The sequence below is a fragment of the Caloenas nicobarica genome, chromosome 4 (assembly GCF_036013445.1).
Source record: "Caloenas nicobarica isolate bCalNic1 chromosome 4, bCalNic1.hap1, whole genome shotgun sequence".
NCBI classification, from domain to species: domain Eukaryota; kingdom Metazoa; phylum Chordata; class Aves; order Columbiformes; family Columbidae; genus Caloenas; species Caloenas nicobarica.
The window spans coordinates 67,709,158-67,732,555 of NC_088248.1; the positions used below are offsets into that span (position 1 = coordinate 67,709,158).

The 23,398-nt window shown below is 38.0% G+C and overlaps 1 protein-coding gene across 2 annotated transcripts in view; it reads right to left on the minus strand.

Moving 5' to 3' along the window:
- The window catches only part of ABLIM2 (actin binding LIM protein family member 2), a 144,111-nt gene that overhangs the window by 33,015 nt on the left and 87,698 nt on the right, over window positions 1-23,398 (minus strand). For both annotated transcript variants that reach the window (XM_065634969.1, XM_065634970.1), the window contains exons 8-13: window positions 21,918-21,976; window positions 17,938-18,015; window positions 13,260-13,406; window positions 8,062-8,182; window positions 6,221-6,319; window positions 782-883 (exon numbers count right to left, since the gene is read on the minus strand). In XM_065634969.1, the coding sequence (XP_065491041.1) occupies window positions 782-883; window positions 6,221-6,319; window positions 8,062-8,182; window positions 13,260-13,406; window positions 17,938-18,015; window positions 21,918-21,976 (606 nt within the window). The remainder of the gene's footprint in view (window positions 1-781; window positions 884-6,220; window positions 6,320-8,061; window positions 8,183-13,259; window positions 13,407-17,937; window positions 18,016-21,917; window positions 21,977-23,398) is intronic.

A 23,398-nucleotide genomic window follows, 5' to 3' on the forward strand; every position in this document is an offset into this window, starting at 1 on the left:
CTACTATAATAGTCACACTTGAAAAGGGATTTTCCCATTAATTATGAAGAAAGTGTACATGTTTAGATATAGATGTTTATACTGGAAATTCCCAATATTCTAACAGGGAATTCTATAGTTTGTCTATATTTTGAATTGTATAGCTGACCTGCCCTTCCAGGAATTTTTTGAAAGCCCCAGAGCCACAATCCGTGTTGTACAGACATCAGATTTACTTAGTACTACAGACCTGAGTAATTCCCAATTATGGTATGTTCATTAAAATGTTAAGCCCAGAAGCTAAACATAAATAAACTATTCCAGCTAAACAGTGTGGACATAAGTTTAATGTGTTTGTAAAATAAACATGAACTTAAATAGTATAGCACATATGCAAAGACAAAGCCACAGCAGAGCTTCCAGGTGGGCCAGAGTCCTTCAGCTGTTTTTGAAGTCTATGTCAATATGACTCTCTGATTCAGAAAGTAAATGGATAAGGAAAGAAACAAAACCAAAACCCCCTGCAGCTGTGGCACTAGAAATAATTGCATCTTTGTAAGCTTAATAACCTTTGTCACCATGTGCCGCCTCTAACACAATTTTTTAAGCGTACATAAGCACAGAGCTCTCTTACTCCTTTATTTCTGAGACGAAGTTTAACAGTCAACAGATTTTCTCTCATCAAACATTTTTTCTCTTGCAGTTCGAAGTTCACAAATCATTGCCAAAAAAAAAATATATTCAGAAGAGAACAACCAGATGCCAGCAATTGAAGATCAAAAGCTAAGCAGCGAATGCCTACCTGGAATATGGAAATGCCTAGGAGCCTGCTGATAGACAGAAGGTGAAGATTTGCTGTCTGAGTACATGGATAAGCTTGGAGTGCTCCGACCACTTTCACTGCCTCCAAGGGGAAGAGCAAAGAAAGCAGATAAAAGGAAAAATGGAAAGCAGAGTATTTCAAGCATAAAAGCTTGTTCAGAATGACTTGTTAATCCAACAGTTATAAATACATGTTTTTTTTCTAAAACCTATTATTTTTCATCACAGTGTACTGGACATCTCATCAATAATGAATATCTGACAGATAACATCAGATTAAACTGCAACACTTTGAAACTAAAGCTTCTCTTTTAAAAACACTTTAACGAAGAAAATAAAAGGATAAGAACATCCACAATCTTGTAATTTGTTTTGTGTAGCCTTAACCGAATAGTCTATCAATAAAGTTTCCGAGAAGTTTAATGCTATGGCTCATAGCCTGCCCCTGAAACCAGCAATGAAATCATTCAGTAGCATTTAAAATATTTCAAAGCAGGACTAGGCCAAAAACCAGATGTTTTGGTTAAGTCAAATATTCCTGCATATATAAGTGACAAAAACAGATGCTGAAATTTGGTTATTAATTGCAAAATTCTCCCACAGGTAACATGCCACAGCATTTTATATTTATGCAGACAAGGTTGGATTATCAAGTCATGGATCTATAATGCCATAGTCACTTCACCAAATTTCAAGATATCCATAGGATTGATCCGTATTCATTTTTCCACTTGTTTTGACAAATACTCACTAGATGCCTTTAATTTCCTCTTAGCTTATTTCCCCAAAAACACTCTATGGCATTATAGTGCTGCTTGGCAAACAAAAAAGTAAAGCTCTACTTTTTTGGGACTTGTAAAATCCAATTAAATTACAGCACTGTTAAGCAACTGGAAGCCAAACATGACATTTATTCTAACATAATATGGTTGTTAAGTTGCTGTTGTTATTTTAGTGTGGATGGAAAACAAATTTAACGGCTAGTAATGATGAAATTACAGCAAGTTTTTTGGAGGTAAAAGAAGTGCAGCAGCTCAAAGCACTAGATATGTAAGTTCTGCCTTCAGGGGAAGGAAGTTTTATAACCATAAAATTGCTGGATTACCATAACTGTCCTGGCCATGCCCATGGAGGTGGTCTCTGCCTCTGTTGACAAGCAGTGGATGCATGGTCATTGGTCCCTCACCAAAGCCAGCCTTGACATGCACCACTGAAGTCAACTGGGTAGTGTCACTGAGTTCCACAGGAGCAGAAGCAGGCCAGACCAGGTCAGAACAGCGTGCTGTGTATCTTATGATGATACACTAACCGATCCGTTCTAAATTTTGTGTCTGTTATTTTCACAATTGGTGAAAAAATAAAAATCAAAAACTATTCAGCCATTACCACTGTATAGACAATAACAGTGATTTCTCATTGAAGGAAAAGTCAGAGCAGCTGAGAAACCGAAATCACAACTGCATGTGATGATAGCCTATGGTCCTTCCAAAAAGTAAGGGAAAAATTATGGCATCACTAAAAATCTGGTGCATCACCACCAGCTTGCAGTCAAATTGTCCTCAGACACGGAACCAGAAGGTTATTCAATTTCTTGATTCCTGCTTTGCTCTTGGAAGGAAAGAAGGGGTGACAGGTTTTCACTGCATATTTATTAATTCCCTCTGTCTTTCCTGCTTGCTGCCCAGATGCTTGGCCACCCCTACTAAATGGAAGAAGCCTCAATGCCACTCCAACTTGGAAGGCAAAGAGCAGTGGTAGACACTTACTTCAGTAAGATCTTTTACAACTCAAATAACCTTAAAAATATTCATCTCAAAGTTATGTTCCAATTGGATTTTTAAAATTTAAAACAAAAAGGAAAGTTTTCAAGTGATTTTCACAGTTTATCAATTCTGCATTTACTTAAAATCAGCATATTATTAAAAACTCTTATTCATATATTACTTGCATGAATAACTGCTTCATGAGCAGTGACCTCCTGGTGCTGGCATCATACCCACAGAAAGTCACTCTTCAGGGACAGGGTAGGGTGTCAGCGGGGAATCAGGAGGAAGCATTGATTAAGAGGAATAAACTTGTAAGAAAACAGGATGCAAGCACAAGTACCAGGGGACAGCAAATCCACAAACTGCTCGATGCAGGGATCACCTGGGTGGAGCAGTTTGCAAAGCCATCACCTCTAACTTGCTCGAAAGGGAAGGATTAAGGATGAAATGAGGGAAAAGGTTCCTGCAGCCCACTCATACAAGCTGATGCACATTTAAATTATATTTATAACTCTGCCACTGATTTGGACAAGCACAAAAAGAGCAGTTGTATTTCACATTTTGCATACAAAAATAAGTACTTAAAATAAAGCAAACTGAAGACCCATGGAGAAAGTCCATTTGTAGGAACTCCAACTAGTAATTTATATAGCCTATAATAAAAATCTCTAAAATGAGACTTCGCCAAGAATTTGTCTTTCAAGGTTTGCCTTTGAAGAACTTTGAAGAACATTGAAGAACTTCAAATAAGGTCCCAGAGAAAACTACCAGACAGAGGGATTTTTCAGACTTTTGGTTTTGTCTTCTGCCACAAGCAGCTGCAGGCCATGATCTGCTCTACTGGTCAGTGCACAGTGAAAAACCAGAATCGTGAACTCTTCCCTGGATTTTATTTAACTTGGAAAGAATCTGGAAAAGTTTACTTTGAACTTGAGCGTTAACCACAAAAACTTCCTTGTGTCTTTTGGCTGCTGACAGGGTAGGCAGCTCTTTTAACCTTGTGTGTGTGGAGCCAACTGACCAGAGGTCAGACTGTGCTCCCTTTTCAAGAGATTCTCAGGAAAAGTATCATATTGTTTATATCTCTTTCCTAGTTAGCTTTTATCTTATCTGGAGGATGGGAAATTTGACAACAAGTTACAGTAAGAGCTGTCTAAGTTTGGGACTGAACAACAAACAGATACCAAACTGGATCTTTTAATATCTCTGCACGCGGTGCATTAAGCTAGACAGAGTTTTTTGAAGTTTGATGACTAATTATTTTCAAGCTTTCAAAGCCATATAAATGGGCTTTGGAAGCTGTGCTCGTGCACTAGAAAGGCAAGATACTATCTACCACATTTTAAGTAAGAATTTTTTCAGTAGGGCTCAGCACAGCCTGCATGCTCCCTGACTCCATCACCTCAAGAGGAAGAGTTACACCACGTGTAGGTACTTGCAATATCACACCCTATGGTTCACAAGGGCATGAACTGTGCAGCTTTTTTGAAGCGAGGCTGTTACAAGACTTATTTTGAAGACAGCAACCCTTAAAAGAGCACAACCAAATAATTTGACTGCATGATAAAGAATAGCTCATCCTATTACACTTCATGGCAGCTAGACTGCAGTATACTGAAGAAAGAACAGGAACTCAGTAATCATATTTTTCGCTGGAAAAATTATGAACCATGTAATTCTCAAGACGAATGATGCAACTCAGTGAAGTCAAAAGGAAGATTACGCCTGTTTTAATTTACCTAGGGTAGTAACATCTCTGTCTCCTGGAAGTTTAAATAAATATTTTTGTTATGATTGTGAAGTGCTGGTTTTACAAAAGATTACTTCTAGTATTATATTAACCAGTGTGTCATTTTTGGATTTAATAATAATTAAAAAAAAATCTAAAGGAGCACTATTTCACTTTTTTAAAACTGAAGTGGCAACATTTTTTGTCTGGTTGCAAAGCAACTATTTCTACAATCCTACTCTTCCCTCACTAAGCACTTCAAAGAGAACAAAATAGCACATCAATGCCCTCAAAAGGCTTTTCAAGGTAAAGGAAAAACTACAGTCTGCAGCTCAGAGAAAATAATTCAGAGGACTTGAAGAGGATGGGGGCAAATCTTCTGACTCCTTTTGAACTGAGACTTTAACTCAGTGTAAAACAGCAGATTATCTATACGACCTCTGCAAGGCTCAGGACTACTTATATAGGAAAATTGTAGGGACTTGCCTGACTCACATGAGCACTGTGAGGCACTGTAAGCAAGAGTTTGCAAAATATTTTAGCTCCTTGGTAAAAAAAGTCCTGCAGAATTGCAAAATATCATTTCGATCACACTAAAAATAATTGTTTGGGCACAAGGAGCTGCCACTTGCGGATTTTTTCCTCCAAACAGCAGCACAAAATAATTGCTGCTGCTCTGAGCGACAGCAGGTAGCACTGAACAGAAACTCATTTTAACGGGGGTGCTGTCAAGCAGCTGCAGGGTGGGCTTTTGAATAGGATCCTTCCCCACAGTGAAGTCGTGCACTGCAGCACACTGAAGAGGTTTCTCTTACTCTGTATATCAGGTTGGATGATACTGGACGCATTTAGAGGACAGATCAAAAAGCTGTCTGAGCAGTGCCTCAGGGAATACCAGGGTGTGTGCCAGCCTTCCAGGAAATGTGTGTCCTCCAAAATTTTCTCTTGGGGATCGCATTTAGGAGACTCGAGCCTGATTCTGTTCCTGTTTATACCAGTGAAATTCAACTGACTTTAGACTGAGTTGTTTCTGAGTGCATCAGGGCCCAATGAAGAGGCATTTATTATTTTTCCAAAGGCAACGAGTGCCTGCTATTCATTTGAGTTTGCATGTCAGACCTGCTCATAAGTCTGGTTCCTGCAGAGGTCCACTGCCTTTTCTGCAATAGTTAGGATGGCAAGAGGAACAGTTTTGCTTTACTAAATCAAGCAGTACATGAGAGTCAAGGAACATGCACTGAAAATGTCTGGTCAGGGGAAGACACATGGTAGCTGAATTTCTTCTCTTTATGACATTTAACTAACTGGCTAAAAAAAAAAGCCTTTGCCTCAAAAGTTCTTGGCATTTCTTGTTACTGTCTCACATCTGCAACACAGAGATCATAAAAAATTAATATCCACCGCACAAAAGAAAAATAGCAAGGAGAATAGATTCAATTACGCTGTTTTATAATATACAGCACAGATTATTAGCTCATCAGCGCAGCTATCTGGTGTAATTTTTGGTAATGCTACAAATAATCTAAAGAATCTCTAAACGTAGGTTAGGTTAGACAACTGATCATACAGTATTGGATCCAATGTATAAGCTTGTTGCAATATTTAGCGTCATCAAAACAGGTAAACACTGTATTTTAGAACAAATAGACCTTTAAATTATTTCCATCCCCATTTTCATTAGAAAATCTAATCCCTTCCCTCCAGCCTTTTGAAAAACACTTAACACTCACTGGAAAAAAAGCAAAAATAAACCAACCCATACCCACTCAGTTCTTAAAACTTACACAGTACATCAAGAAAGCACTTGCACAAAATTAAGACAAATTTTATCCAAGTGGAAGCCATGCTTGCACAGACATAAAAGTGAAACACATCTGAATAAATCTACAGTATCACAGCACGGTTTTGCATTCCTGGACCTTACCTTTGAAGAAAGGGATGTAATGATGTCTGAATGTAGATGTAAGGCTTGGGTGTTGGGGCAGGGAGATGCAGCTACTGGTACCAAGACTCTGAGTACCAGCTGGGGGCAACAGAGAGTAAGTGAAAATAAACTATTTAGTTCACTTACTGAAAGCCGTGAATTACAATGCCATCCTTTTTTTTCAGGAACATTTTCCTCTTGATGCTTAGAAAACATATAGTTTATATTTAAGACTTAATCTTTCTCTGGTTATTGCTAAAAACATCACAGTGGCCATACTATGCAGTTGGCCAAGGGACATGGACTTTCCGCAGACAGAGTATCATATGAAATGTTGATAAGGTAATGCATCAGAAAATATTCCAGAAAAGGCACCACAAAAAGCAGAGCTGCACTCAGGGGAAAATCTGCATATTCAAAAGATGCAAGAGGGAATGATATATGCTCATAATGGATCTAATGAAATGAAATGGGGAGAGCTTTGTCTCTGCAGAGAACTGTGCTACGAGTGGGCCCAGTTCTCACTGCCGTCGGTGCACACTGGTAGGACTTAGTTCACAACACACCAGGGCACTCAAGTGCATGGCTAATTTAAGCATGTGAAGAAACATCCTGAAGTTAGTTAAGCTCTGAAAGTTAGACATGTGATTAAGTACTTTGAAAAACATTCTCAAAAGTAATCTTTGTTTGCTTTGTTGTAATAATGTCCTAATAATATATTTTGGAAGAATAATGGCAGTTACTAAAAGTGGCAATTATGATGACTATCTTGCTAATTTTCAATGTAGCTCTAAAACCTTAGAAATAATTTGAAATTTCTTTTGTCTGTCTTCCTTTCTTTAACAGTGTGCAGCTAAGCTTACGCATAACACAACTGCCAGACCTTCAGCAAAGACTAATCTTTCCTCTGTTTAATAGATCTTTGATACTCAATCTCATTTCCACTTCGTCAAAGACTCTATGTAGTATAAGTATTCAGTTGATGTAAAAACTGTTTCTGTTACCCATCGGATTTTTATTTCCACTGGGAAGATTAAGAACTCCTAATTTTCCAAACTAGTTTAAAATTATAATACATCCCCATTGAAATTAAAAAACATCAAGAAACTAATATAAATTCTTTGTGTTTTTCACCCAAATGATGGAGTGAAGAAAAATAAGAATGAATTTTGAGCAATTTAGTTGATTATTTCCAAGGACAAAATTCTGTGCAGTACCCAGATTTGAACGGGCTTTTGTAAGTGACCCCCACGCAAAAATCAAAAGGAGGTGATCCCTCCTGTCTGTGCGACAAGAGCATCAACACAGCTACTGCTACAGCACAAAGCGGCAATAAACATTGATGTAAGCTTCTCAACCAAAGCAACTCGGCCTTCAAAATCCAGCCATTAGAACCACTAGTCACTCCTCCAGCTCTTGCACTGTGGAGAGGAGACACAGACCATAACCTTGTGGTAGAAGAAGGGATAAGAAGCCAATCAATCACCTTCTTGGCTTTGTGTGCATTCACAGCTACCATGCCACATCGTGAAAGAGCTGTGGATTGAACGTGTAGGTTCAGGCAGGATGGGACCAGGATTAAGTAATTTAAACTGTTCCATCATCTTTTTACAGACACATAAAATCAATCTTTCTAGATGCCTATTTTAGTTTTCTTAGATTCTCATTCCTGAAGCACTTGTTTCCCTTCTCCCCATGGGATGCTCCACTCACAGTAAATAAATCACAGCAATGAACTGCTACTCCATCTTAAACTCCTGCCTACCAGAGTCTACCCTACTTACAACATAAGACAAGTAGTGGAAAAATCTAGAGAATACATAAGGCTGCTTTTCAATTACCTGGTCTGCTGTAATGCTGAGGAGAATGGGAGGTTGGAGTGTAGCGACCATAGCCCAGCGAGCCAGCAGAGCTAGGACTTGACGTCCTATACTGCTTGAAAGATCTGTCGTCTTGTTCACCCTGAGAGGAAGAGAGGAAACACATGTCATTAGGGAAGAGAAATAACTTCCGAAACAGGCAAAATATGCCATTTTTCATGTGCCATGTAGATGGAAGCTGATGTTGTCGCGACGCTCCATGCAATCCCAATAAAATGAGGCGGCTTTCAGCCGTAAGCACCTCCACTGCAGTGTGACCAAAAGAGCTCTGCCAAGTATCAGAGAACGGTCATGTTCCCAGGAAAGTCAGCACATACATGAATCTAAAACAAAATATCATTTGAAAAGAACTGAAGAAGTGTTGTTTCAGGACAGAGTAATTCACTGAACATACACAGGTGGGTGGAAGATGCGATCAGGTTAGCATGACAGTACTATGGTCACTCTGTACCTATATGAATGGATGCATAATGGCTACAAGTAACACAAAAATCAGCATTTGTTGCCTTCATCACATCACAGAAATGACTGTGTCTACTGTATAAATTGCCTAGCGTATCATATTACAACACGGTGATTCACTAGCTACGTAACTGATCTAAACACTCCTATATAGCATTAGCATTAATACTGCAGCATTGTGCAAAGCAAGTCATACAACCCATTTCCCAGTAAATCCATGGCTTCAACCACTTAAAACTGCATCCACCCATTCCAAATTTCTCACTCTCTATAGCTAGTTAAATTACAATTGCAATTTGCACGTAGTGTCTTCGTAACAGTAAAAGTGTTACAAGTGAATTAGATGTGGAAATGACTTTTTGTAAACTAGCTATAAAAGCAAATCCAAATTTCTTGTTTCTTTTAAGGCAAGCCAGAATTGTCTTGAGTTAACCTCACCCCAGACTCACTGACTGCATTTTCAGAAATAGAAAATCAGTTCTGTACAGTGGTGAGTAGCATTATTGCTTTAATATCAATTTCAGAAGAAATTATACAAAAAATGGAGAACTGATACCTTCCAAAACATCCAGCGTTCTGTGGGCATTCTTCTACTAACTCCCCTATGCCCAGTTTGAGAAGTTTTCCTCTTAAAGTAGCTACATTATTTAATACCCATGCTAACCCTTGCAAAGAGAGTTACAAGCAGCACAGCAACGTCTCTAGAAAGTCTTGCGATTATATTTAAATATAATATGAGTGTCAGCTAATGGTCTACAATGTGTCCAGTTGTATGATATACTGGAATTTTCCTCCAACAAAAATCCCTGCAACAATCCCTGATAAGTTTGCAGATGATGATGCCTGAGCACCCGATCATAGACCCTGTAGAGAAAGAGACAGCAAGCATGGCAAAGCCGGATAAAATGGGCATATTCACATGGCAGCACTAACCTCCATACCAGTGTCCCTTTCAGAATTTAATAGTACTGACAGTTTGATAACTGGTAGCTAATCTAAAGGAAATTATTATTATCTTCCAAAACACCAAGATTTTACATTGATTCTTTCAGACCTTACCTTTTGTGCACTTGGTGTCTCTGTAAGGAATAGTCAATTAAGTTCATGAAGTCCAATACTAAATAAAGCATGTTTTTCTTTTTAAACTATAGATTAAATTATATCTCTATTGGTTAACTTCACTAGTCACTAGTACCAAAATTTTGCAATACATGGAGATAATGGAGAAATTAGCCAGGCCTGTGATATGTAATTGAGTTACTATTTGGAAAACATGTAAAATGTTATCACTGCTTCCAGTGTGATGTTTCTTGAAATAATGACTGGCTTTGATCATTAATGCACATCAAAATACAGAGGGCTAAAGTTCAGGTATGTGCAAATGATTTAATAATATCTGTGCACAATAGTATAAGTTTAACTATTTATGGAATAAATAAATAAAAAGAAAAAAGAAGAGAAAGCTACACCAAGCATTAATTCAAGTCAAGTCATGCTGTCAGCTTTGAATGTAAAAATAAATCATGTTAATATTTCCAAATGTAATTTATTTAGTAGAGCTTGAAGAAGTGATCACCAAACAACCTTTATTTTGGAAAGCAGAAACATGGATGACAGTGGAGATAGATGCATACAGATGACAATCCAGAAGCAGAGCACATATTCAACACAAGTAACACTGTGAAAAACATAAATTATAAAACACCATGCACTGTAGAGGCAGGAGGCAAACCCCACATTTCAGACACTGCTGGTTATCAATATGACCAGGTTTATGCATCACAAAATGGGTCAGAAGAGAACAAAAGCACTGGGGATTACCTCAGTAGGTGTTGGAGAGAGCAACTGAGGTGACTGTAAACAGCAACACACAACAGATTAGTGATACAAATTCATGCATGATGTTACTTGTGAGAAGAACTACTCTTAAAATATCAATATCCATGTGTAACGTGATACAGTTAGGAAAAACACCTGTCAATTAAGTTAGGGCAATTTTTCTTTATTTATTTGTGAATAAGTAAATAAGAAATAAGATATAAAAAACTTCATATAAAGCTTTTCTTGATTTCTTTACTACAAAAACCTGAAGCCTAGTGAAGTCAGTCCTGTATTGCAGAGAGTGCTGCTAGTAGAGAAACCTCCATTTAAAGCAACTGCCTGAAACAAGACACAAGCCCTTGTTAAAGCTGCATTGAAGCACCTGCAAAATCTGGACTAGAACTTTGTTGCTCAGAGCTGGCTGTTTTAAGGGAAAGAAAAATATCTGTACTATTTAGTTTTTAATTAAACATCATGTAATTTGACAATTTGCTGTTCACTCATTTTCCTTTCAAAATTAAACACTAACTTTGGTTAATTGAGCAAATCTACTGGAACTATTGCAGCTGCAGATAGTAGCCAGGATGTTGAAATTTGGAAGACGGGATTTTTCTTTTTTCCTGGCAATATCAAGGATATAAGTATTTGGAGCACCACGAAAATGTGCATGTTGGATTGCGAGCCACTGCCATTAGCCCTCTTGTCTTTTTCTTTTTTTAAAGATATTATCGAGGTCTTGCTGACACAAATGCCTACATCAGCACAGACCTACCTGAGAAAGAATTAAGCTGGTGGCACAAACACTGAGGCAAAAGCAAATGTGGCATGAAAATTGGTGTGTGCTTTAAAACACACCCATCCACAAAAGCAGAAAACTGGCTGGTCCATGTCAAGACTCGTATCTTAATCAGAATTGTTAGGTAACAGACTTAGCTTGAAGCTTGCTTAAATATATCCACATGCCAGTACCAGAAGACACCCATTCCTGGGCCTATGTAGGTTTTCGGAAGCAAGTGAACAAACAGATGTTTTCCAGACAGGTTCTGGGCTGCTTCTCCCAAGTGAACTGAGGTGTCTCCTCCAGCCCCAAGGGAAAAGGCCCTCTTTCATGATGTGGTTCCTTCTGTCTTCTGTTATGGTACGTATTTTCTGAAAAAGGCAATGACTCTAGTGGTCCCAATAAAGCCATGCTGTCACAGGATAACCACTGAGCTACTCACTGAAAGCAGGTGACAGCAGCTATACCCTTCTTGCTGGTTTTTTGTGTTTGGGGTTTTTTTTGTTCATTTGCTTTTTCTCTTTTTTCTCTCCCACTCCTGAAAAGCGTGATGCTGAGGTTCCCAGAGGTCACAGCTGCTGGCTCCCAGCAAAGGTCAGAGGGCTGCCACCAAGACAGGTAGTTCCACCATGCCATGGGGCAATTGTCCCACCTGCAGGATCTCCAGCCCTCAAGTGACAGCACGGGGTCCAGAAGTACCTAAGCCCTAGCACAGCCGCATAGACACTTGCTCTAGCAAAGGAGAGGAGCAGCATCAACTGGCCAAGGAGACGCCGAGGGCAGGCAGGGGGGCAACTCCCTCCAGCTGCGGCACAGATTTATGCTGGGTGTGATGGTTTTATAACCATCGCCTTGGGGTGGGTGCAATGAGTGAGTCCTCACAGGAGCTGGGCAGAAGGTGGTTTAGTCTATGCAAGTCTGCCAAGCCTAGATGTAGATGGGCAGTCAAGGAGGGCCACTAATATTACCAGCACCTACAAATTTTGATGTAGAAAGGAAATGTCTATACTCCATAAGCTCAGGGCTAGCAAGCAGCTTTCAGTTTTGTGAATTCAGAAACCTAAATACCATTTAAACCCCTTACCAGATAGAATCTTAATTCTTTTAGTATGCATTATAATATACCTACTGTTGTTCAGCGTTGTACAGAGAGGGTTTGGAAGAGAGTCTGCAAGATCTAACATATGTGCCGCACTTCACCTGAGGGTAGTACCGAGACTTTAGTAGTAGATTACATGTAAAAAGCATGACAGCCAGACTGGGGCTATTATAAACAATATGGCTATTATTTTTTTCTACCTGTTCAATTGCACCTATAGAGAACAATGCAGACTTCCACTCTAGACCACATATATTAATACCTTGATAATATAACTAGTATATTAAAGAGGACTGATACGTAAAATCTATCTAAAATTATAAAATAAATCAGAAATTCGAGCAAAAGGTAGATATGTTTAGGGAAGAAAAGCTAACTTGCATGACAGGAATTATATACAAATATGCTTCACAAAAACCCCCAGAATTAGTATTAAAAAGGTCATGTAAATTAGATTTCATTAGCACAAACTGCATAATACTAGCTCTGCACATGAATAAGTTGAAATGCATGAGTGACATGAGGATGACCTTTAGTAAGGGATAGTTGAAAGAAATTTGTACACAGGAAAGTGATACCATTGTTGTGTTACCAAAATAACATGGTACACTTTAAAAAAATGAAAAAAAATCATGAAAGACATTTGGCTTCGCTTCTGATTTTTGCATTATAATTAGCAATGGCTCCTGTTTCCCACCACATGCATGTAGAATTCCTCTCACCGAAACACATATTTTAATTACATGTCATCTGTTTAAAAAAAATGATCGCAGAAATTAATTCTACAATTTCCACAAACTAAAAAGTGAAATGAATATCTCATTTGTTTTTTGGAAGACTAAAGTGCCTTGTAAATGAATGGATGACATGACTCAATCAAATGAAGTTATAAAAGTTAAAGTTTTAAATTATGTACATAGTTAAGAGTGTTCAGCAACATGTTTAATGATGCACATAAAATCTCAAATCCATAGTAAAAAAATACCCATGCTTCAGTACCTCCCCGTAACTATGCCTGTCATCTGAAGAGTAACTGATATATGGAGAATAGGAGATCATATCTGGGCGGTCAATGTTATAGATGGCTTTATTTTTAGGAAGAGCAGCCAAATCCCTGTAGTCAAGAATTTCATCTCCAAGCTTTGCCTAAGAAAAGGAGGAAAGAAAGCAGTGAGAATAAGAAAGAACACAATCAAGATGCGATCAGAAAAGGACAGATAAGTTCAGGTAGAAAGGTCATCATCAACTACTTCTTCTGCTTGTGCACATTTAAATCTCTTACATTTACTACACAATGCTAAATATTACTGCTCTTTTCTTTTTATATACTGGTGCTTTCTACTTTTTTTGGTCACTCACATTTGGCTAGTAGGAGTATCATGGCACCATTCCAGTGCCCTAGCTTACTGCTAGCTGCACAGAGGCACGGGGGACAGATATTGTGGTCTTTTTCAGGCAAAAAGCCGTTCATTTTAAAGTGGTTTTGGTATGCAGGGTTCTCCTACCATAAGCAGTAGTAAATAATCAAATATGTCTTTCCAACACATACTCTCCAGATGCTGAAAAACATCAGTCAGGTCCTTAATTTTTCCCATTCAGCTGTGTCTCCCAGCTTCACCTCCTTCCCTGACTATGTCTAAGCAGCCCTTAATTATGGATCACAAACCAGCAGATGATGGATTTGCACCATGGTGGATTAGCTGGAAGATCACAGATGCCACTTAAGTAAAGTTCAAGTCCTTTCACGAGACTCATGCAGCCACCAGAGGGTAAGGGCTGTGTCGTTCCCCATTCTCCTCTTACTACACTTATTCCAGAAGTATAATTATCAAAATTACACATTTGCACAGGTTATCCTTAAGATAATGGTAACTTGCACCAAAACTGTATACAGCATGCACTGTCTTGTAGATACGATGACAAGTTGGCCACATTGAGAGTGGAGAAATGCGCAGTATAATTCTCTCATTTCCAGTTCAGGCTTTGCAGAATGATCAGCTCTTCGTTGCAAACAAAATGATGAGTGAATCTTGCTGTTCTCTGAAAATCTCAGTATGATCAGCTGTAACACTGTAATAATGTTTTCCACATGCAAAAATATGAAAGTATCCAGGATTTATGTGTGCAGTGATTATATTTTTTCTTAGTATGAGCTAAGAAAATTTCAACAGATTTTCCAGCGAAGTTTTCTATTACATTAATCATACAGGAAAAATTTAATGTAACAACTATCAGTTATCCCTTTTTCTAAAAAAATGTATGAATTTGTGCAAATGTAAGCAACATGGAAAGGAGGAAGATTCCTCTTAACTAAGAAAGTGGAACAAAACCACCATAATGATCTCACATTCTCATCCTCAAAACAAATGAAAAAAAGAGTCTTAATCAAATAAATGATTCTTCAGCAACCTACAGGTCTCACCTTCCCTGCAGCTACTTTAAGAAGTTAAAGAGGAATGAAATAGCCCCTTAATGAAAATAAATCCCTCCTTACTGAGAAGTCAGTGGCAAGCCCTGATGGAGAGAAAGATCACGCAAAGATAAGGACTCTGTCCATCAGGTTTGTACCAAGAAGAATTGGAGCAGCATTGTACCTACCAGGAAGGCCAAGGCAGCTGTGATAATTTATGTTTTAAGGTATCCAGGTTGTGAAGATTATTCTAGTGAACCCAAAGAAGTTCAGAATTGGGAATATTTAAACATGAATTACAGTAATTTTAGTCCCTATCTCTCCATGTAGAAGTGCAGCTTGAGATCCTCCCACCAGACTTCAGAACTGTCAGGAGTAAAATTTATCTAGTTATGTAATTCCTTTCAGTTTAAACATAAAAATGTAGGCAAATTTGGACAAAAAGCACCTTAGAGATACAGTTGCTTTCTAAACATTCCACTCTACAAACATTAAGCCTACATTGTTTTGTATTTTATTTGTTTCACCAACTTTCTAATAGGCGAGTGGAATTTAAATACACAAGGAAAGGCTAAAATTACAGCTAAGAGGGTTTACACCATTTCTTCAATAATTTGGTATTTTGGATTCTGTCAAAACTGTGCTCTAAGTTAAGAATATCTATTTCATTTGGAATATGTAATTTTACAATTGTATAATTGCAAATATGATCCTGTACAAAGATATAATGTGATTTCTATACCTAGTATGAGAACATACAACACAGCCACATAATCTAACCTAAACCTTTGCAGGGAGCACCTAATTCTCTCTTCATAAAATCTAGCATAATAGTGTCATTTAGAAATTAACTGATTTTTAAGTGGTATTTATAACTTCAAAGGGCATTGGCCTGTGCTCTCTTTCAGTGCAAGAAAACAACAGTCTGATATCAACAGGAGAAGAAAAAGAAGTACAGCTTTAGTAAACTGTCCCTATCAACCACATTGAGGTCGAGTCAAAACACACTTTATCTATCCCTAGCTGACCAGTCAACCATGACCCAGAAACACATCTCCCATGAGATGGCGCATTGTTCAGAATGATTGCGTTGCTCTGACTTTGAAAGTATAAGCACCACGAATTCATGGTTCCTAAATTTCAAACATTGTCCCTCAATTCTCTTTTGTCCAACATGATACTTCACAGACCTCATTAGTTAAGGTACAGTTTTATAATTGGTTCTAACGATCTGAATCCATGCTGCTGCTGAAAGCAGGTGTCCTGTGTGCACCTTCCCACTGTGCTCTTCCTCCTGTGTTAGCATTAGAAGACATGTAGATGGCTGCATCTTTTTTTTTTTTTTTGCCTCTTTGGTTGGCTGGAGGTTTTTCCTGGCTTATTTTTTTTAGCTGAATTTGGTCTGAAATCTAATTGATCATACCTCTGTACCCACTAGTACTAGCACCAAAGAGGAGAGAGGAAGACATGGCTGGAGAAGGACTGGGCCATATGTGGGTGGGACCTTCCTTTCAGTGGCAGCATGAATTTAGGTTGGGTAAAACCAACCACAAAAACACTCAAGACAAATCTTGAGCATGTCTGTATGTCATAACACTCCTGTAATAGAAAACAGATGCAAAAGATAGCCAAAGAATCATTTTGATAATGTAGAAGTCCAATAACATGTTTTTAATTCTTTTTACTTTCCTGTAGGTGAAAGCCAAAACAGGATTTAATCAATCTCACAGCTTCGACGATTAAGCAGTTGGAGATGAAACAGATATAGCAAGAACTGCCATGCCTCTGGGGAATCTGTTTTCCTAATTGACTCATATTTGCTGGAGAACTTTATCCTTTCATAGACCCAGCTGCCGCTGAAGTATATTATAGAAACAGACACTAGAGTTGCATGCTGATGTAATGATATCCTTTTTTTTGGGGGGGGGGAGGCGGGAAGGGAAGAGAATTCAAGTTTGCCCTTGACTTTTAACAGCCTGTGAGGCATATTTAAAGGTTTTATCAAAATCATCGAGAAAAATAGTACCATCCAACAGTTAGATAAATGTTACTAAAAACATATAAATCTTAGAAGAATGCTCATGCCTATAAAAACAATATAGTGGTGCATGGATGGAGAGAGAGAGACCATCTGGCCAAAGAACGTGCTTATATGATAAGAGGCTCCTAGCACAATGAATTGTCCTCATAGCACTTGTTGCAATGGCTTTTTTTAACTGGGAATATACCACTGGTATCCACCAGCACAGTACTCTACTAGAAGGAAAACTCAGAAACAGCAATGAGTATTTAGATAAGGGGCAGTTCCTCCACTTCTTGTTCAGTCTTACTCAGATAAAGGGTACGTTGTGTTCAAAATAGTTTTTACTTGAAGAAAAGAGACAAGTTTGGCTCCGAGGCACTCTTTTGCTTGTCTTAGTATAGTAGATAAAAGCCCTTCATCTTCATATTACAACCTCTCCAGCAGTCAATCGCATCTCCAGAAATATCCTCTGCATATGGTCCTATCCCATGAGAATGACCTGCCTACCTGAGGAATACTTGGATAGGACAAAGAACAGCCATAGTAATATTGAAGCTCTGCAAGAGATGTCTGAATGGAACATGCCACACTTGTGGATATTTTTTACCTAGCGGCAGTAGCCTTGAGAATCTGACTGTGAACATTAGCTACAGCAATTATGACAAGCAAAGTATACCTGGTATTGAAAAAAAAAATACTCAGCATAAGCTTTTATCATACTTGTCATTTTAAATTCTCTCCATGAGCTTTCCAGAGCTAGTGCTTCCAAGACCATAAACACATCAAAGGTCCTCTGAGGTTAAGGACTGGCATTTGTCAAGGCCAGAGTCCTGCAATCACACACACGAGTGTTTTCATAAGCAAGCAGATGCAGGCTCAAGAGATCAATTTAGACAAGTTGTGTTCAAACTGAGGCTTGTAATCTACCTGTGGGCTGTACTGTTTACTTAAACTTTTCCTTTTAGAAAGCGCTGTGGTATTTTGCACACTCTGGTATAAGCCAGTTCTAGTGGTAAAGTAAGTTCTATAAATACACTACAAAAACAACAGGAAACTGCCAGAATTCTGTTATGGTAAATGCAGTATTCAAACATTTTAAACGTGAGAAATTCCATTCCATTTTAGAGCAATCACCAACTGCAGTGGTTTGGAGACACTAGGTTTCCGCACCATGTGCTAAACTGTAGGAGGAAGAACAAGGTTTTCCCCATCCTCCAGAATGAATTTCACCGTGAAATACTCACATAGATCACACGGCTTGGGGAACCTGATGTACTTGAAGCAGGTACAGAAATAATACTCTCAGAGGAAGTCCTTGTTTCCTATGGCAGGAGAAGTGAAACAGATAAGAAATAGAAGAAAGGGAGTGAAAATGTAATTGTAACTTCAAAAAGAGTATGCAAGACATTTCATTTAACTTAACCTTTACCACTCAAGACTGGTATATTACAGTAAGCTCAAAACATACAGGCATACCAAAGCGTTAAAAATAAAACAACACCTTTAGTCAATATAATAGACCCTTTGAAAAGGCAAAAATGATTTTACGTATGACTTTCTTTCCCCCTCACTTCAGAATGGCCAGGACAGTGTTTGGGCACTATGAGGGACAAGTCAAGTTACAAGATGATATTGTGGCAGCATTTCTACTGTAAAGTTTACCATCAAACTGACCTACATTGCTTCTGGAACGTGTCACTGCTTCTGCTACTGTGCCATTCATTCATAGCAAACCGCACAATAACCTGCAAAGCATCCTGAATCAGACACCCAATAGGTTTGCTGTCCCCTCTCTGACTGTAAGACTAACAGACTAATTGTAATACTCAACCAGTTTTGCTCTATTTTCAATCATTCTGGCATTCAGAGTGACAGACCTTTATTGCTTTCTTTTTGGTAGGTTCCTTTATGATGAAAAATAAAATTACATTTAAATAACAAAGTGTTGTGAGACACAATGATATTAAACATGAGTCAACAAACCTAACATTCATAATTGAAGATTAAACAAATCTTACTACGAAATCAATGGTTTTATACCCTCTTTCATCCTGATATGTTAATTCACCACAAAATATTCTTTCCCATCTATGGAAAAAACCTGTCCCTGATTACAAAAAGTAAACATTTTTCCATGATCACCATTTACTGCTTCACTGAGGCTGACACTTCTCACCTGGAGTTTTTGACTGTTCAAATCCTTAAAAGGATTTTAGCATTAGCATCCTCCCTACTTTTCCAGGCCTTACTTGAAGTATTTGCTGCCTTTTAGAAGCAATTTGTGAATATATCTGTATTGTACTGTGTTAAGAGAACAAACAAACTCTGTGATCACAACTATCCTTTAATTGACACTCTTTAGCCCAAATAGTCCTATGCATGTCTCTGAGACTGTATGTGGAGATATTTATCCATAGAAAAAAGATCTAGTTCAATTGGTTTGGCATGTATGACTGGGATTTTTTAATTTTCTCTCTCCCATTTTAAGTTGTCAAACACTGAGGCTCTGGACAAACTTAGAAGGTCTGGGGGGACAAGCCAAACACTGATATGAAATTAGAGTATTCCCCGAGAAATACTCATGGCTACCATTGAGATGATTATTCAACACGGGCAGTGTAATTGCACTGCTCTTCTGCATAGTTAAAGCACACTGCAATTTTCCAGAACTTGTGTAAATAACATGAAAGTGTCACCAATGAAGTGATGTCATGTGCAAACCACAGTTCTTTTCATTATGTCCCTACAGGAGGCCCAGTATGGTAGAGAAAAAAACCTGAAGCAAACTGCAACATTCCAATGTTTTAAACCCTGTTAAGTCAAATGACAGTTTTGGATTAACCTCAGGATTCCCTAGATGAAGCTTCAGAGCTTCTTTCTGTGTCATGTGCATCAGTGGAGTGTGTTTTAAAAACCACACAGTGTAGCGTGACCTTAAAACGCATAACATATCTAGTTGAACATGTTTAGTAATTGTTAATAAATTGCTGGAGTTCTTGCAGTGGCTTTCCTCAACTTAGAGGTGTGACCTTGTTTTTAAGAACTACAATTCATTAAAATTTCTAACTTTTTCAATCAAAGTGTAGAGTCTCATCCTCCTAAAGTACTTCTGCAGATTGCTTCCCTGCTTCCTTACACTATGCAGTTATTCCCACAAATTTTGCCATTTCTCCTCCTGGTGATTAAAATCTGCTCATTCCACATCTCACACATGCTCTTTATTCTCTGTATGATCCATTACCACTTTTAGCATCCCCAGTCCATGTCTGCTGCACATAATTTCCTAGTTTTTGCAATAAACACTCACATCTCAGTTGATTCCATTGCTTCAGTTCTTTTCTCCATACTGCACATTTTTATTCTCCCCTCACTACCTCTTTTTCCTTTATGCCTTTTGATAATCCTCATTCTTTCTCTTGCTACTTTGATTTCTTCTGTCTTTTCCAGATTCATCCCTTCTGCTTACAATCTCACTCATCCATCATTTTTCTTTTTGCTGTCACTCTCTTTCACAACTTCTTTTTCCCTTCCACTCCATCTCCAAAGTTTTGGAGTGTGCTGTCACTTACTCCTTCTGCCTTTTGTCACGTACTTTAATTACATGTTGCATATATATCCATATAAATATCTAGCAAGATAACTTAAAAACAAAAAACTGCAAAGGTTGACAAGAAGATTTCTCAAACATTATACCCCATTCCCAACTTCACAAGTTATGTTGAAAAGTCCATTACTACTCTCTTTGAAACAGCATCCTTTCTTCTTGGTTTATTTTTTCAATAATGAGCATAAAGACCTTCCCAACCAGAAACCAAAACAGAACACCAGAGGAAAAACCCCAAAGAGAAGAAAAAATTACTAGACTTGGAAAATTCTTTCAGCTCCATTTTGGTGGGTTTTTTTGGTTGGTGAGTTGGGTTGGGAATGGATTGGCCTTTACACAGTATCTTACAAGCACAATTTATTTGCTGTTGTGAGAAAAAGGCAGCCAGTAGGAACCCAGTACAACCTTGTCCACTGTCTGTCTTTGAAGGAGGGGAAAAACAAACAAACCAACCAACCAATCTACTACTTTTTCAATATATTACATGGGGTTTTAGCCTTGCAATTTCAGTTACTCAGCCAAATTCTCAGGAAGCCTCAAATACTGCTTAATAGTATTATGCTGAATCAGTAGCACTTATTAAACTATTTAGACAATTTTAAATATATATGTATTAAACAGCACATTTTATATTGAAAGGCTACTTATTTGGTATTTGCCATAAAGAATATCAGAGCAATCGCTTCCCAAACACATCGGTACAAAAAATAAAGCCAAGATCTTTCAGAGTAAAGCTCAAAATGCGTTTTTTTCAGAACTGTGGTTTAGTCAAAGTTGCACTTGCTAACACACCAGATTTGTAAACACTCTTTTTATAGCTGCTGCCTGCTGTTCTGACTTGTCCCATGTGCCTTATGTCCAAGCCTCAATGAATCAAAGCAAGGTTTTTCAAACGAGGACACCAGGGATACCACTTGGAGCATCAGAGAACATCAGAACTGAAAACCCCCATACTTGCCCTCCGCATTAAATGAGATAGTTGCATCTCAGTCCCACCACTTCAGAGAGATCATTTCCCCAGCTACAGATTAATTCTTCATTTCCTAGGGGCAGCTTATTCATCTGCCAGCATTGTAATTATTAAAGTTAGCAGAACTTCCCCCTTTTCCCCTTGCACACAGACAGATGCACAAATCATCCAACTTAAGGAGGCACTTAAAGCCAGAGATTAAATTAAATTTGAGCTGGCTTGCCAACATTTTACAAACAAATAATAAAAAAGAAATTCCAAGCAGAGATTTTTTTGTAAAAACAAATAAAGTGAAAGTCCTCTGATCTTTTAAGTGCAGAACCACATAAAAAGAGGTCATGCACTGATCACATCATAATCAGACAGAAGTTAAAAATTAACTTTTTTTCTTATTCATATTTTCACATTTTTCCTTATTCAGCTTATATATACAACTCTTAGGTCAGCATTCTCCTGAAGTTGTAGCTTTAATCACTAAGTAGAAGCAGGATATTTATATTCCATTATTACATTAACGTACTAGATTTCTGTAATTTAAAATTACAGCAGTGAAAAAATTCCAATACTTCCCTCTGTGCCTGCTGCAAAAAAAAAGCATAGAGAATAGTACGACAATGGAATCACACTGAGTAAAAATACGGTCTTTTTACCTTGTTTTTTTCTTCAGCCTTTGCAGCCTGTCTACAAACAGGATGCCAAATGGATGTCCCTGGAAAGTAAATTTAAAGCTCTTTTTAATACAGTTTCCCAACAAGAATGTTAAAAGGTTTAAAAAAAAAAAAAAAGAACTTTAAACCTTCCTATAAGGTTTTGTAAGATACAACAGCATACTGACTGATTCCCCCGCAGTCCCTATTTCACAGATACTTTCAAAGCTAAAACTGACAACTTTTCAATATGAGTAAGCCTGATCACATACATTTTAAAGGCTAGGTGCACTTCAGAAAGCTACACATACTTCAGCATGAGATCAACATCAAAACCTGAGTCCCAAGGAGTGTGATGTGGGATCATTGGAGCTCCTCCAGCCCACCCTCCTCCTCAGAGCAGGTCCCACCACAGCTCATGGCTGTGCCCAGTTGGGTTCTGCGTATCTCCAAAGATGGAGATCCCACAGCATTTCTGGGCAACCTGTTCCACTCTCATAGTATTTTTTTTTTTTTCTTTACGTGTAGTCGGAATTTCCTGTACTCTCATTATGCATATTCTTGTAATAGTCTGACCCAGATCATACTAAATAGCACACTGTGATGGAATAGCATTGTGGCATTTAACATCAGCTGAAAATCCAGTCTGTCTTTTTGTATTATTCTCTGTACTGATCTTGTATGTCCTCTATGTTTGTCTCTCGTAAGTCAAATACTAAAGAACTGCATAAATTCAGGGGAATATCCACTCTAGAGGATGCAGAAAATACAGAACGAACCAATTCACTACTGCATGTAAGTACTGAAGGGAGGCTTATGAACTCCAGAGATATAAGTATACATAAGTATGAGGAAGAAACTTAATAGCTTTGCATCAGTCACAAAGGCAAAAAAAAACCCCACCAAAACTAAAAACAAGACCAACAACTTTTAAAACGTTGAACACAGTGTTCAATGGAAGTGGAATGTGTGTAACTATATAAAATAAAAGAATTATTTGTAAATTTTACTAATAAAATAAAACTTTATGTTTATGCCAGTCTGAGCTGGGACAAGCCACAGATTCAAGCTCTGCACAGTTAGCAAATGTGAGTGCACCGAAACTTCTGCCTGACTAAATGGGAAGTTGAGAACTTTTGTTTTATAAATATTTAATGTTTATACTGTGTGGAGAGCACCAAGAAGATTTATTGGAAATGCTTTGTTTTCACAGCAGTTTGATAGTTTTCTAACCAGTGGATTTTGGAAACAAGAGAGAAACAGAAAGTCCATTTCCCAGAAGACAGATGGAGATCATTAGTATTTCACAAAAAATAACCCAGGTGAATCCAGACTCACGCAGTATAAGACTATCTATAAGTAAGGACTGGATAAATCATGTTTACTAAGTTACTGAAGTTTTTGGGGACTGAACCACTAAAAAAAAAAAAAAACCAATCTTTTTAGCACCTCTAAATCCAGTGCTAATTTATCTTCCATTTATG